This window comes from Pyrus communis, chromosome 13 (assembly GCF_963583255.1).
Source record: "Pyrus communis chromosome 13, drPyrComm1.1, whole genome shotgun sequence".
Classification (NCBI taxonomy): domain Eukaryota; kingdom Viridiplantae; phylum Streptophyta; class Magnoliopsida; order Rosales; family Rosaceae; genus Pyrus; species Pyrus communis.
The window spans coordinates 17,268,321-17,284,744 of NC_084815.1; the positions used below are offsets into that span (position 1 = coordinate 17,268,321).

Here is a 16,424-nt window from a genome sequence, read left to right on the forward strand (position 1 = left end):
TTATTAATATTGGTACATTGTTTTTATTTTGGTACATTTTATTTTGTACACATTTTGTATTTGTACGTTTATATTATTCTCAACCCTATTTTCTCTTAACGTAGTAAAAGAAAAACTTATTTCGGTACGTTTGATTTTTGGGGATTTAAAAATATTTTAAACTATTTTGGAAAGAAAATATCTTAAATCGTAGATAAATATTGCTAAATTATAGCATTATTGTGAAAATAAATTGAATCTAACCAACTTTGTTTTTTTTTTTTTTTTTGACAATTATCTCTAACGGATGAGAGTGTAATCAAAAGGCTAAATTATAGGAAATTTGTTACAATATAATGTGCATATAGGACCAAAATTATGACAAAAAAAGTTTAATAAAATCACTAAAGGGCATGGATGTTTGATCTAAAAAATTTAAAATTGAGGCGCCTATATCAAAAGATCCCAATAAAAAAATAAATAAATAATGAAATGAAACTTGAAAAAACTTACCATAAATTCCTAACTCTGGGAATGAACATTGAGTCATTGTCAGCCGTTCATCATTTCTACAAACTTTGAAGTGGGTCGATCAGAGCTTCAGTTGCAGATGCACAAGTCTTGTAGTACTTATGCAGCTCACATTTTCACTCCTTAAACTGATTAGTCCACACCCTCGTTATGTATTCGGACATACTTGACTCTTCCATATCGATCTCAAAGTTGACCTCAAATAGACCAAAAAAAAAATAAAAAAGAAAAATTAATAAAAATAATAAATTAAAAAAACCGCACCTACTGAGATCTTTGTCACCTCGCGCCCTTCACCTTAAGGGCAAGCTTCTTCTGTGTAGAGGCTTTTATAGGGCACTTCATGCGTAAGATCGCTTTAATGTCGTGAGTCAAGTGGTGGTTGGCTCTGGCATCTACTTGCCGAGTAAATGGGTCTTAAATGACCCTGATCTTGTCTTATGTTATGCGGCGACCACTGGTGAACAAATGTTGTGAGGATATCTGTAAGTCACACTTAGCTCTTGTGATTAAAAAAGGCCTTTTGTGAGCGCGAACGAGCGTGCATAAAAGCCAATAAGAAAAAATCAAAGGAAAATTTTGGTTCAAGCATTATAAGGTGAAAAAATATTACTCTACTCATAAGAGTTGGTCATAATTATGAGAGCAACTTTTATAGAATGGGTTTGTTGCTACAATGATGTCTCGATCCAAAAAGGCATTGTCATATGAGTATAAACTTAAATGGAGCAATACATTATTGAGTCAGTGACATCACATAACAATGAATTCATTTCATTAATTCATTCTCTGCAACTAGCTTTAAAGCCCTTAATACGAGGGTTAGGTTCAAAATTATGAGTTTGGAGATGGTCCTTACATTTTAAAACCTTAGTCAAAACATATAAAAATGCAGACCTACACTATAAACCCACCAGTAGGATTGTATCTAATGATGTGTCCGTCGATGTGTTGATGTTGCAAGATTGTACACTAAGAAAGTCGGCAATTGAAAACAAAAGTATTGAAATATTAGCCGATCCAACTGCCAACAACATTCAAACCCTTAAATCTACATAGGTGGAAATAAGAAGGGTCCACTGAGATTTTGAATTGGATCTACATTTGACCGGCCCCGCTCGGTGAAGTCGAGTCAATACGCTAGACAGGAAGAAAAAAAAGAAGGATTAAGCGCAAAATAGGATGTGGCTTCGCCCGGGTTCGAACCGGAGACCTTCAGTGTGTTAGACTGACGTGATAACCAACTACACCACGAAACCATTGTTAACCAGTGGCCAAATAGTTTTATATAATATAAATGGGCAGTAGAGAGGCCTGTCCCTGGGCTGGGCCTAAGACAGTTGGCGACTTGGGCTGTTAGGATTTCACCCAAAAGCGCTTGCAGTACCTATGGAAAATTAATGCAACCAACATTAATGCGTCACATTGGATATCATGCTGGACTTCTTCCTAATGCTTAGTTAAGTGGCCCGTAACCGAATGCGGTGTCTCATCTACTGAGCGAAGTTACCGAGGCCACGCCTCTTGCATGTAATGCGAAGCCAAGCCTGCGTGTGCCTAACTAGTATTCTTGTCGATCGGGGCTTTTTTATGGCATGTGCTTTGGGCACAAAATATGTTTTATCTCATGCATAAACATTTTTAGTATCATTTCCCCCTTCTTCCCAAATAAACGTATAGAGAAAGTAGATATAACTATTTATTACACGACTTATTAATCCGACTTAAAATAATACAAAAATAAAGGATGTCGGATCAACATATTAATTAATCAGGTTGTTATCGGGACACACGCTAAGAACCCGTTAATCAAGTTTACTCACAGGTAACCCGTTTCATTCGAATAAGAAAAAAGTTAGTTTGATAATTTTAAATCACTAAAAAACTTAGTATTATGGCCATAGTATTTACTCTCACATAAGTGAGATTAAAAAATTCCAAAGCACATTAAAAAATTTATAAAATTAATTTACAACCGTGAAAAAATATGCAAACGCTCGTGATTGCATCCTTTACGCTTTGACGATTGGTACATCGTCCGAATTTTTAAAACTACAAACCCTTGTGAGTAGTGTTCTTAGAGGAGTTCAAAATAAATAAAAATTCATAATTATTCATGTAAAAGTGTGAAAATAATATACAAGCACTCATGGTTGCATCCTCTACATTTAGACTATGGCTGCATCGTCATTTTGGTTTTTAAAACCTTCCAAATCCTCATGATAGTGTTCATTGTTTGGATGAAAAATTAACAAAATTCCTAACATTAATGTAGAAGTGTGAAAAATATAAAATGAAACATATACAATCACTCATAATGACAAACTTTACACCTTTCGTGAAGGGGTTAACTCCAAAATTTGACACCGTAATCCATAAACCCTAGATTTACATTCAACAGTAGAGTGTCATTTATGCTCTACTCTTCTCACCGGATTTCGTTTTTCAGATTTTCTTTTTGAAAATATGATGTGTTAGCGGATGCATAAAAATGAACGGTTTGGATCCTTGATGTCATGTTCTGAAGTTCACAGTTAATTGAAATATGAGTCAATGTTATATAGTTCCTAGAGACTTTATAAACTCAGAGCAATATTTTCACCAACCGTAAAAATCTAAACATGATGTCAACGAGCCGAACTGTTCATCTATCTGCATTCGCTAAAAGATCATGTTTTCAAAAAAGAAAATCTGAAAAACGAAATTTGGTGAGAATAATAGAGTGTAAACATAAACGACAATGACGATTAAATTTAAATATATGGTTTATGGGATTATGGTGGCAATTTCGGAGTTTACCTCTTCACAAAAGTTGTAGAGCTTGTTGATAGGATTTTTACTACCTGCAAAAGTAGGGATAAAAACACATAAAAATACTTCTAAGAGAATAAGGTAGTTGTAGTATAAACGGCACAAGCAAGATGTTTCCACAGGGATTGAATGACTAATTTGTATTTAAACTAATTCTTGATTAACTATTTAAAACAAAGTTTGGAAAATGTTGATTTGTGACTTAAAATATTAAAAACGAAATTAATAAAAACAATTAAATAAATCAACTAGAAAACAATTTAATGAAAATCAATTTAAAGAGACACTAGGGTTTTGCCATCACCTAACATAGTTCTTCCAATTACTTATGAATTACCTATGCATATTTTGAAGGTTAGGTTTTCCTAAAGTATGTCCTATGTGGAACCTCCAACATAGAACGTATATCTAACATGTAACCCGTCTAGACCTTTGGTTTAAATATGAACATGAAAGTCTCACTAAGCTTTGTGAAAATCCTTTGAAAAACCATGCAACCCTTAAGACGTGGTGTTCATCTTAAGTGAAATTACAATTATTAACCACAAGAAGCCAGCGCCAATTTCAGGGAACCTTCCGACCAAAATTGCATCAAATTACTTTTCTAAATATTCTAATGGTCACGAACACTAAGACAATTAGATAATTTACACCGGTGATTAATAATTTAAAACATGCATGCATAATATCATAAGCAAAATGAAAAGAAACTACATATTTTTGCTAAGGCTCGTGGCCTCGCCCTAACAAAAGAAACTAGTTACGAACAATCATAAAATAAAATATTATTAAGAACATGGAAAGAAAACACCTTGTAGGTAAAAAGTCTGAAATTCTCTAAAGTAGTGTGTCTCCCTTCTTAACCCTAATGGCTAAATATCCTTATTTATACTACTACAAAATAAAACCCTAAAAGGTCTTACAATAAAACTAGGAAACATAATAAAATAATAAACTAGCAAATAAAATGTTTCTTATTTGAACTGAAATTCGGACTTCTAAAAAAAAAATCAGACCTTTGACCGACCAAATCAACTCCGATTTGGTCCCAAAAGGTCTCTTTTGAAAGCTGATGTCACATCCCGGCCCAGGGCAGATCACTTCTCGAGCCCGCTCCACCACCGTAGCACGATATTGTCCGCTTTGGGCTTACCATTCCCTCACAGTTTTGTTTTTGGGAACTCACGAGCAACTTCCCAGTGGGTCACCCATCATAGGATTGCTCTAGCCCCTTTCTCGCTTAACTTCGGAGTTCCTACGGAACCCGAAGCCAGTGAGCTCCCAAAAGGCCTCGTGCTAGGTAGGGATGAGAATATACATATAAGGATCACTCCCCTGGGCGATGTGGGATGTCACAATCCACCCCCCTTAGGGGCCCAACGTCCTCGTTGGCACACCACGACCAGGGTTAGGCTCTGATACCAAATTGTCACATCCCGGCCCGGGGCGGATCACTTCCCGGGCCCGCTCCACCACCGTAGCATGATATTGTCCGCTTTGGGCTTACCATTCCCTCACGGTTTTGTTTTTTGGAACTCACGAGCAACTTCCCAGTGGGTCACCCATCATGGGATTGCTCTAGCCCCCTTCTCGCTTAACTTCGGAGTTCCTACGGAACCCGAAGCCAGTGAGCTCCCAAAAGGCCTCGTGCTAGGTAGGGATGAGAATATACATATAAGGATCACTCCCCTGGGCGATGTGAGCTGTCATAGCTGAAGACGTCCCTATGAATCCTTAGAAGGAATCTTCCTCAAATTATGCCATCTTGACCTCCAAAATATCCAAAATGTCCAAAAACATCAATTTAGGAAAGTTGTGCGTTGAGACTTCTTTTCTTTGCCATGGTCAAACGACTTGGTAGAAAATCTGAAACTTTGACACAATCATCTTGATAGACTCACGAACATCCTCCAATCGGAATCACTCCAAAATTAGTCTGTTTAATTACTTTATGCTCAAGAGCAAGTCGAATGTTCTACATTATAAATATGATTCAAATTATCAAAATTCACACAAAATAATTAATAAATTAATACTAAGATTAGGGTAAAATATATATCAAAATATTGACTCATCAAAAGTACATTCCTATTTAACTATGTTTATTCTCCTTTGATTTGTCTAAATACTAAAAATAATAAACATGAGTATGCAAGGAATTATAGAAATCATTCCAAGCAGTATGATAAGTATTGAGCATTTATTCAAAATAAAGTGAAATTCACACTGCTCTTATGGTAAATGAAAAGTAGTTCAACTTCTTAATAATAGTGCATCGGCAAAAAATAAGAAGACATTTCATGTGCTTATAGAGAGTTGACTACTCCTCCAATTTGTCAATTGATTTTATCAGGGTAAAACCTCAATTATTTTTTCATTACAAAAGGTAGATTGGTTGAACTATTAATTGTATATTTTTTTTTCTCACTTCTACATTATTAAAAAAACTATTTGAAAACCTTACTACAACACTAGCCATAGGATTTAATCTCACTTATGTGAGATTAAACTCTTACCGTTGAATTCTTTGATCTCATTTATGTTTTTAGTATTATATTTTTATTTAATTATTTATTGATTAAAATATATCTTCTTTAACGAGTCGGGTCATATTACCTGTTAATATTACGGGTCAATTTTGGTCGGATCATATTATCTGTTCATTTTAACGGGTATTATACGATACCACCTGTTAAGATATCATATATGTCATGAAAACGACATGAACACGAAAAAGCGACACTAATACCAGGTCTAGGAGAAAGTGATGTTATCTGGAGAAAGATACTGTGGAAACAATTGACAAATAGACGATGTGCATAGCATTTAGGTAGGCAGGCAACATTGTAATAAAGTACCGCAGGAACAGGTAAGCATTGAAGGGCAAGGCACCCAGAACCACAACAATAATAATGTCCTTCCTTCATTGAATACGTGAATTCTTCTTGTAGAATATTTGAATTCTTCATTTTTTTAGGTATTTGCATTGAATAAGTTGAACCCCAAGTGGTTGTTTGTGGTGGTTAAGCGGCTGCAAAGAAAAAAAACATGAAACCAAAACCAAAAGCAATCGAAGGATTCTTTTGCTATCATCGCCCTCAAACTTTGTTCTCTAAACGAATTAGATAGGTGGCGGATTTTCCAACCAAATTATTTAAAGCCAAAACAAAACAAAACCCTCTCTTTGTTACCTCCTCCAAATATCTCTCTCTCTCCTTCTGAGTTTCCTTTTATCTATTAAACCCTCTTCTTGTTTTGGAAAAATAGTTAGAGAGAGAGAGAGAGAGAGAGAGAGAGAGAGAGAGAGAGAGGAAGAGGAAGAGGAGAGAGAGGAAGAGAGAAGAAATCATGGCTGGTATTGCTGGTCCTTGTTCTTCTGGTGTGCTGTTTAGATCAAGAGAAGCTGGGGGCATTAATGGAGCTTCCATGGCACAGTTTGATGGGCTTAGGCAAGTGGAGACCATGCATATGCCTGTAAATGGTAACAAGTCAAATGGCTTGGGTTTTACCTCAGGTAAATAAACTCTCTTCTGTTATTGTCAATTTTCCTTTTTTTTTTTACCTTCTGTTTTTATGATGCAATGGCATTATAGTTACTATAAGTGATAGAGATTAAAAATGATATTAAAGGAAGTGAGGTTCCACTATAAAATCAATTAGCAGGTAATTAAGTAGGAACGACTATTTTCAAGGGAAGGGCTAAGGATATTCCTTCCAAATGCAGTGTCTATGACACCTTTCCTAGCTGTAGTGAGGCTTGAGATGCAAGCATGGTTGGATATTAGTTTAGTTTGTTCCTAAATTGATTCTCAATTTACAATATTGAAAAGCTTGTTACTTTATAAATATGCTAAATTGGTCCATCCTTCTTGTAATTCTTCTGTTTTGTGCCTTTGCTACTACTATTAAGTTTTATCTTGAGAAATTCAGTCTGGTCAATCTGAAGTTCTGAACTATTTATCAAGTTTATTTTTGTTCGAGTTTGAGGCCTATGCTCCAATCTACAACCTAACACGAGAGATATATTGCAAAAGAACTTACCTTATCAACTCATCTAATTAATTCGAATGTCCTCTTCTTATTGTGGGGCATTTGTATTGGTTTGGTGCTTTGGTTAAGGATCAGAGAAGTGATTTTTCTCAATTGGGTGTCCAGTTCTAATCTAGTTCTCCATTCTCAGCACCAAAATGCAGGATAATCAAGGCCATGGCGTCTTCAACTGTTTCTGCTCCCAAAAGAGAAACTGATCCCAAGAAACGAACCGTAATAACAGGAATGGGTCTAGTCTCAGTTTTCGGAAGTGACATTGATACATTCTACAACAAACTCCTGGAGGGAGAGAGTGGGATCACTCTAATAGATAGGTTTGACGCTTCAACCTTCTCAGTTCGGTTCGCTGGACAGATACGTACTTTCTCTTCCAAAGGCTACATTGATGGGAAGAATGATCGCCGTCTAGATGATTGCTGGAGATACGGTATTGTTGCTGGCAAAAAGGCCCTTGAAGATGCCAACCTTGGACCTGAAGTTCTCCAAACTGTCAGTCACATTCTTACCATCTGAAAAATGCATTTCAGGTTTTCTCGCCCGTTATAGCGTTGAACACTTATCTGATACATTGATTTTTTGTTTTAACAGATGGATAGAACAAGGATCGGAGTGATTGTGGGGACTGGCATGGGAGGCTTAACAGCTTTCAGCGCTGGAGTTGAATCTCTTATTCAAAAGGGATACAAAAAGATTAGTCCATTTTTCATTCCTTACTCCATTACCAACATGGGGTCGGCTTTGTTAGCAATTGACACTGGCTTAATGGGACCCAACTACTCCATCTCCACTGCTTGTGCCACCGCAAATTACTGCTTTTACGCGGCTGCGAATCACATTAGAAGAGGTGAAGCAGATATTATGGTAGTTGGTGGAACTGAGGCTGCAGTCATGCCCACTGGTGTTGGTGGGTTTATTGCTTGCCGGGCTTTGTCTCAGAGAAACGATGAACCCCACAGAGCTTCCAGACCATGGGACAAAAATCGTGATGGTTTCGTTATGGGAGAAGGTGCTGGTGTACTGGTAATTAAAAAATCATATATCGTTCTTCTGTAGTGTGACTTTACATATGATTACATTGTGTATGGATCCTGGATCTTACTGAATATTTGTTTTTTCGTTGTGCAAAGGTTATGGAGAGCTTGGAGAGTGCATTGAAAAGAGGAGCACCGATAATTGCAGAGTACTTAGGAGGTGCTGTGACGTGCGATGCTCATCACATGACTGATCCTAGGTCAGATGGTCTTGGTGTATCGTCTTGCATAACCAAGAGTTTAGAAGATGCTGGAGTTTCCCCTGAAGAGGTAAGAGCATTTGTTGTTCTCCAAAACTAAGGAAATTTTTATTCGCCAATTAATGTATCTATGGCCATTCGAGATTCTGATTTTTTTGTGTGGACAAACTATGATTCACAGGTGAACTATGTGAATGCTCATGCAACATCTACATTAGCAGGGGATTTGGCTGAGTTTAATGCAATCAAAAAGGTCTTTAAGGACACGTCCACGATGAAGATCAACGGGACCAAGGCAAGAACCCGAATTCCATTTACATATTTACTCTCAAAGAAATGATTTAGTAACTCAGTGTGCATACTATTTCCAACTAAAATCCGGCAAGACGGATTATTTTTACACTAAACTTATCACACGAAAACAGGTCATTCTAATTATCTTTTTCTTTTTTTTGTGTTTCAGTCAATGATCGGACACGGTCTTGGAGCTGCTGGGGGATTGGAAGCCATTGCAACCATTAAAGCAATCAACACTGGCTGGCTCCATCCTACAATTAATCAAGATGTATTGCTTTTTCCCCACTACATTCACTTTCCCCTGCTTTTGCTTCATTTTTTTCATATCAAATTATGCTGTTTTAATTCAACACTTACTAATACTTGTGGTTCGTAGGACTTGGAGCCTACTGTTACAATTGACACTGTCCCGAATGTGAAGAAGCAACATGAGGTTAACGTTGGTAAGTGCTTTTACACACTCTCATAAATATGCCAAAATATAGTTTCTAAGTTCCTTGTATTACAAGATACGTAGTTTCCTTTGGCTAATCAAAGATCTCCCACTAGCAGCTATTTCAAATTCATTCGGCTTTGGCGGACACAACTCCGTGGTTGTCTTTGCCCCTTTCAGTCCCTAAATAACATTCAAGCCATGAAGAAAAGAAATATCTTACACTAATATTTTGCTACTTAGAACCATTGATTCGGTGATGTTTCCATTTCTCTGAAGCATACAAGATGAGTATGAGCATCAAGTGCACCTCAAGCTCATGTAGCCCTTTTCCGTGTGCAAATGATCGGATTTAGTGTGAGAATGAAGTGCATTGTCAAGAGTCTTCACGCGCATGAAGCGGATTTAGGGTTTCTACATTTTTTTTTCCATTGAATAAAACATGAAATCAACTTTTTATTTTTGCTGTTCTTGCCCCACAGTGTCTTGTTTGCCGATTTTTTCTGTTTGTAATTTAAGTGAATTTTGTATGGAGGAGTTCAAAACATAATTCGCCCACTAAAGGACTTGAATGAAATTTCTTTCACCTTATTCTTTGTCCAAGTTAATTGCCATTGTTTATCCAATTTGAAGAAAACTAATATGTATTAGGAACTAACATTCTGCTAAGCTCCAGAAATTAAATATGACCATTAGTCATATAATTTGATATTAGAAACAATTAGGCAACTAAACCAAACGATGATATTGTAGCTTTTCCTCAAGAAATTGTTTTCTGGACAATTTTCCTTAAGAAATCAAGAATAAGAATGGTCATCATTCATCAAAGTATGTAGCAGATTTAGGATTAACTCAAACAATGAGGATTAAATAACTGGAATTGTTGTGGGATCAGCTGGAGTAACCATCTTCTTATTTGGCCCAGCCACCGCCCACCGGAGTCGTAGTAGCAGCAGAAACTTGAGCAGGCTGCTGTTGAGGAAAGGGAGCACTGAGCCGCAGGCTGATAAGGAGCTCCATTTATCTTAAAAAAAGAACATAGATAATATATTAGAGAACTGCCCAAAAGCTTAACCCTATAAGGAAATGTGTCAACAAAGTATTAAATTAGCACTCTCCCTCTTATGCAGCCACCATGATGTAGATGGAGAGACAATCGGACACGTGCATTGTAGCACAGTGGAACAAGTGTAGCACCCCAAGGTAAGTAGTTGAAAATATGTGGGGGATGGGGGCTCTAATACCATTTAGAAAATCATTGCCTCAAAAGTTTAAGGTATATATTAGAGAAATGATCTAACAATGTATATCAAGCTAGGGTAATAGCTAGCTGTCGAAGAATCAGGGTTGTCAATTTTATCACCTCAGTTGTTGTATACCCCAGCATAGGACACGCATATATGCATTATACCACACAAAAATGAAATTTGATCATCGCCTTAGAAGTGGTGTAATGCTGAAGGGACTCTGGAATGGAATGTCCGTGGGAGCAGGATATGACGTCGTCATGTATCCCAGAAGGAAATTAAATCTGACGTCCAGCTATCATATTCATATCAGACTAATCAGATCATTAACGTACTGTAAGTAATGTCATGTGTTATGCCCTAATTTCAGTATGATGCTATGACGTGACATGCAAGGGAATAAGACGGGGATCCATCAATCACAAACAAACTGATCGTGATTTGGCTGACCTAAGCTTTCGGCTTTGGCTGCTGAGAAGAACTAGGGTTTTGGCAATTATTCAACATCCTCTGCTAACGCAAAACCTACCAGATCTTGCAGCACGTTTACCAAATGGGCCAAAATGCATAGTGATTAGTGAGTGTAAGCAAGTCCACTTGGAGGGGCCTAATGACTGAGAAAGCCATCTCAAGAAGGCATATATTTCCCATTCCTTGTTTGATTAAATGCACCAAACAAGGTTTTTAATTAGATTCATCTTATTTTAAATCATTACAAAATTAGATTTTATTTTGGCTGAATGGAAACGATAATTTTAGTTGAATAAACTCAACTATAATATCAGAAGGATCCTCAAAATTTAAAGGAGTTTTTCAGTTGCAGTTCTAATACATAAGGGTTCATTGAAACGGTCTACTGCCTTTTTTTTCTTTCTAAATTAGTTAATGTGGATTGGAACCTCAAGACTACAGCAATCAATTATATAAGCTCTTCTAGGTTTTGCATTTGTATACAAGCACAAGCTTGAAATTTACAAATAAATCAAACCTATAACAAACAAAGATGACGAAGTCATAGCCGATTTCAATAGTAAGCTTCTCCCTCTCTTGCAGAAATAATATACTCAACTTACAATAGGATTAAGTCCAATAATATGCGTGTTCTTCGGTAAGAGCAGCTACCACTATTTATATAGACAAACAATCCATATGAATCTCTAATTATAACCCCTTGTAGGAAACCAACATTGTCTCCCAGTTTTAATATAAGTGAGTAATTTAGGATCAATTCCTAGTTTCAATTGTATATAAACTAAGACATCCAAACCACTTCCAATTAAACTTTTCTAGGCCAATTTGAACTCAAATATCTGGCCCAAATTCTCCTACAATATGCACATATTCAAACATGAACGTGATAAAAGAGACAAAAATCACCACTTCATTTCACGAAACCGCCTCTCACAGATCCGAGTTTGAGAGAAAGAGACACAACCGGAGGATCTAAGATGTTTAGAAGATATGAGAAGCATAGAGAGAGAAGAGATCAAGCGGAATTATCGTTGACCCCAGAATCATAGGCAAGAGTCAGTGTAGAAGGATTTTATGAATAATGTAATCCTAGAATCTTCCCTTTATTTTAGCAAAGATATATATATTGCTTAAGGGAAGGGATCTCCATTTTTCTAAAAAAATAGGGACACACTCCCCACCGTTAAATTTAACTTTAATGAAATTGTGTGATTGAGATTGTGTGGCCTGTGTTTTAATCTCAACAACACAATTTCATTAAAACTAATTTAACGGTGGAGAGGGTGTCCCTATTTTTTTTGGAAAAAATAGGGATCCCTCCCCTTAAGCAATCTGATATATATATTCATTCAAATTCATTTCTACAAAACCCCCGGCTCCCGTGCATAGCCATCATTAATCAATTGATTAATCATGTGCTGCAGCCTTTTCTATGCAGATGGAATGTCACTCTCTAACTAATGTTTAATTATAATTAAGCAGACAAAGGAAGTTCATATTAGAAACAGAAAGAGATAGATACCTTCCAAGATACTTCAATTAATTGGGTCTTTTTAGTTTTTGTCATTCCAACCACTAGCTGCTGCAACTTGCTAGAGACTAAGACCTCTTGTTAATCATTCACTCTAAATAAATTCTCTCCAGGTGATGAAGGTGCTTCTGAAGCCCAATGTGTGGATCATATTAGCACCCAAATTAATTAATTTAATTAACCATGTTGTAGGCCGACATTAAAGTTATAACTAGTAAACCCACTTGGTTGTTGGTAATAATTATATTTAGCTAGGGCTTGTTAGTTGTTATTAGGCAGAGAATTATTTAATTTTTTATTTTTTATTTTTAAAGTCCCTTGATGCTGAAGCATCATAAGCTTTAGTATAATTGAGTATATAATCCTTTGTTTAATAACAACAAACAATAGGAATATGCCTTTAATAGATCCTCATTTTTTTTCAACAATTCTGTGCTATCATATATCTCATTTAACTTTCAATCTTTATGGCCACATATATATATATATAAATATACATGTGTATGGGGAATGTGTTTATATACGTATATTTGCATATTTTTGTTTAAGTTGTCTCCTTTTCCCCATACACCAGATGTGAATTATACATGAAACAGTATTTCCGTCAAATAGGTACGTATTATATACGAACTTGTATAAATCTGAGGTTTCGAAGATCGGGAAACCAGAAAACATTTGATAGGAAATGACTTAGAAACACAAGAGAGATTTGTAATAACTACTTGCAAAAGAGCAGTCATTTCAAATATCTCCCTAAAATATTTTGTATTACATTTATAACCATTTTAACCTAAATCTCTTGATACTTGAAAATTCTCTATCGAAACGTCCCAAGAGCTTAGAAATGGCAAAGAAAAAAAAAAGCCAGAGTTTTGAAGCAGAAAAGAGGCTGCTTCCAGTACACTACTTTGCTACATTTGCTTCAAAACACTATATTTAAAATAAATAGGCATTTGCCACTTAGTACTATGATCTAGTGGTGTTTCTCTTAACTTGTAAATGAGAGGTCTTAGGTTGGATTCTCGTCAAAAGCTAATTTGAACTACATTATTACTAACCCATTGTAAGACACCCCCTTAATGGATAATATTATTTGTTAAAAAAATAATAATATATAAAGGGGTATTTTGATTTAGACCCACTCAACTCACCAAGGAAATCCCAAATTAATTGTTTTGGTAACTAATGTCTATTCGATTGCTTGTTTCTCACGAATTTGTCATTTTAGATGAATATAAAAACAATTTTAAAATCTTTATTAAATGCATTATTTGGTCAAATTATACCTTTTGGATTTTGAAAGCTTGCATTGTCACCATAAGAAACAATTTGTTAGTCCTAAATCCTATTGTTGAGGGAGAATTGAATGTCTATTTTAAAAATAAAAAACAACTTAGTACTACGATGAAGTGATATTTCTCTCCACTCATAAGTGAAAGGTTTTAGATTCATTCTCGTCAAAGACGAATTCAAACTAAATTATTATGACAAGCTCATTGTGAAATTTAACCCACTCTCTCACTCCATGATATAAATAATATAGAATGTATTAAAAAAACTCAATGCCATCAAAATATGGATACTTAGAGCATAGTCAATTGAAACCTTATCAATATGTAAACAAATCCTATCTACATCACCTCTCCAAGGTAACGAAACCTATATATCCACATTACATATACATTCGATATCAAACTCATCAACATTATCTAAACATTCAGTATTAAACACATCCACATTACCACTATATAAGACTCAAATATAATAAATTATACGCTAAAAATTAATTTGTTTCACATAAATTATATGAAATTGAAAAAATTATGGTTGACAAAAATAGTAAATTGTAGAGGATAAATAGCCATGAAGAAAGGAAAATTTTATTTGAACTCACATAATTTCCCTCTCCACCATGTTACTTTTTTTTTTTTTTTTAATTTTTTTTTTATTTAAGAAAAACTAATGAAAATGGCTTGAAAACTTTGAGTTTTAAGGATAAAGACAAAATAAAGGGAAAAGTGAATAGTATCAGGATTGACTTTTTAGTATAAAAATATGATTTTTCGTTAAAGTGAACAGTACGAGAAGTTTTTCGTTAAAGTTTTTTTTTTTTTTTTTTTTTAAATTATCAATACTCTTTAAACCTAATTTACTATTTAAACTACTCTCACAAACCAATTCAATATGTAAATTACCTTTACACCCATTCAAAAAATAAAAAATCATGTACTAAGTGCTTATTATCGGGAAAAACAAAAGAAATCATCTTTACAACAAAAATTAAAATTTTATCGGGAAAACAAATTATGCATGTACGAAAACGCACGACCGCAACCATGGAAAATCGCATGGCTACCTTACAAAAAGCACATTTGCACAGTCCATGGAAAATCGCATATGGCTACAACTTACACTCCTTAACCCTGTAAAAACTCGAAATCAAACGAATAAAACTTGATTGGCATAAATCATTTTTTTCTTTCTTTTGTCTCGCACACATACTTAGATTAACAAAGTCCCTTTTTGTAGACAATTCACATATAAATTCTAAAAAAATTGAAATCAAACGAAAAAAAACTTGCATAAATCGATTTGTTGGAGGATTCAAAACTTCAAAATCAATATCCATCAGTCAAAAAAGAGCTTGTTTTCTCTATGAGACTGTCTAAGGGGTTTAGCCAGAATAAACGTAGGATAAAGATTGTGTGATGGTAGGGTTTGATTATTGAGGATCGGTTTATTGGTAAATGTTACTTTTATAGTTAATTTCATCTTATATTTTATGGTAATTGTGTAATACGGTAAAAAAAACATTTAACGTTTTAATTTTAAGTTGGGTATTGATAGGAGTTAAATAGGTTCACATAAAATTTTCCGAAAAGAAATGACAAATGAGAACCTTAGCTATTAATTAACCTCATCATCTCACTTTGGTAAGTTTTTTAACATGAAAAGATAGTAAAATGATTTGTGGACTTTTTATTTTTTATTTTTTTTAGTACATCGATATTTTTACACTAAGGGAAGACGAAGTTCGGTTAAGCCGCACAATGGGCAACCTAATTTAGTATCGAATTCGTCAAAATTTGTGGATTTTATCAAAAATATTCTAATACAATTTGTCAAAAAAGAGCTTGTTTTCTCTATGAGACTGTCTGAGGGGTTTAGCCAGAATAAACGTAGGATAAAGATTGTGTGATGGTAGGGTTTGATTATTGAGGATCGGTTTATTGGTAAATGTTACTTTTATAGTTAATTTCATCTTATATTTTATGGTAATTGTGCAATACGGTAAAAAAGACATTTAACGTTTTAATTTTAAGTTGGGTATTGATAGGAGTTAAATAGGTTCACATAAAATTTTCCGAAAAGAAATGACAAATGAGAACCTTAGCTATTAATTAACCTCATCATCTCACTTTGGTAAGTTTTTTAACATGAAAAGATAGTAAAATGATTTGTGGACTTTTTATTTTTTATTTTTTTTAGTACATCGATATTTTTACACTAAGGGGAGACGAAGTTCGGTTAAGCCGCACAATGGGCAACCTAATTTAGTATCGAATTCGTCAAAATTTGTGGATTTTATCAAAAATATTCTAATACAATTTGTTGATATGTATTTTTCCATAAAATAAATTCTCATAATTTATAGGATCATTTTGGTTCCGATCTGTCACATCCCGACCCGGGACGGATCACTTCCCGGGCCCGCTCCACCACCGTAGCACGATATTGTCTGCTTTGGGCTTACCATTCCCTCACGGTTTTGTTTTTGGGAACTCACGAGCAACTTCCCAGTGGGTCACCCATCTTGGGATTGCTCTAGCCCCCTTCTCGCTT

At 35.1% G+C, this 16,424-nt stretch overlaps 1 protein-coding gene and 1 non-coding gene across 2 annotated transcripts; one reads left to right on the forward strand and one right to left on the reverse strand.

Moving 5' to 3' along the window:
- Window positions 1-1,695: 1,695 nt before the first annotated feature.
- Window positions 1,696-1,769, reverse strand: TRNAV-AAC (transfer RNA valine (anticodon AAC)). The gene has a single exon. It is a non-coding gene; the product is annotated as a tRNA-Val (tRNA).
- Window positions 1,770-6,250: 4,481 nt separating this feature from the next.
- LOC137713555 (3-oxoacyl-[acyl-carrier-protein] synthase I, chloroplastic-like) lies at window positions 6,251-9,923 on the forward strand. The gene is made up of 8 exons (XM_068452866.1): window positions 6,251-6,835; window positions 7,502-7,860; window positions 7,960-8,391; window positions 8,499-8,672; window positions 8,784-8,897; window positions 9,066-9,167; window positions 9,276-9,342; window positions 9,452-9,923. Exons 1-8 carry the CDS (start codon window positions 6,670-6,672, stop codon window positions 9,517-9,519), a joined length of 1,482 nt encoding a protein of 493 aa, XP_068308967.1. The 5' UTR covers window positions 6,251-6,669; the 3' UTR covers window positions 9,520-9,923.
- Window positions 9,924-16,424: the final 6,501 nt, after the last annotated feature.

Coding starts and splice junctions, on each gene's coding strand:
- LOC137713555 (XM_068452866.1), top strand. CDS start 6,670: ATGGCTGGTATTGCTGGTCCTTGTTCTTCTGGTGTGCTGTTTAGATCA. Junction 8,898..9,065: donor TGAAGATCAACGGGACCAAG/GCAAGAACCCGA, acceptor TTTGTGTTTCAG/TCAATGATCGGACACGGTCT. Junction 9,343..9,451: donor GCAACATGAGGTTAACGTTG/GTAAGTGCTTTT, acceptor TCCCACTAGCAG/CTATTTCAAATTCATTCGGC.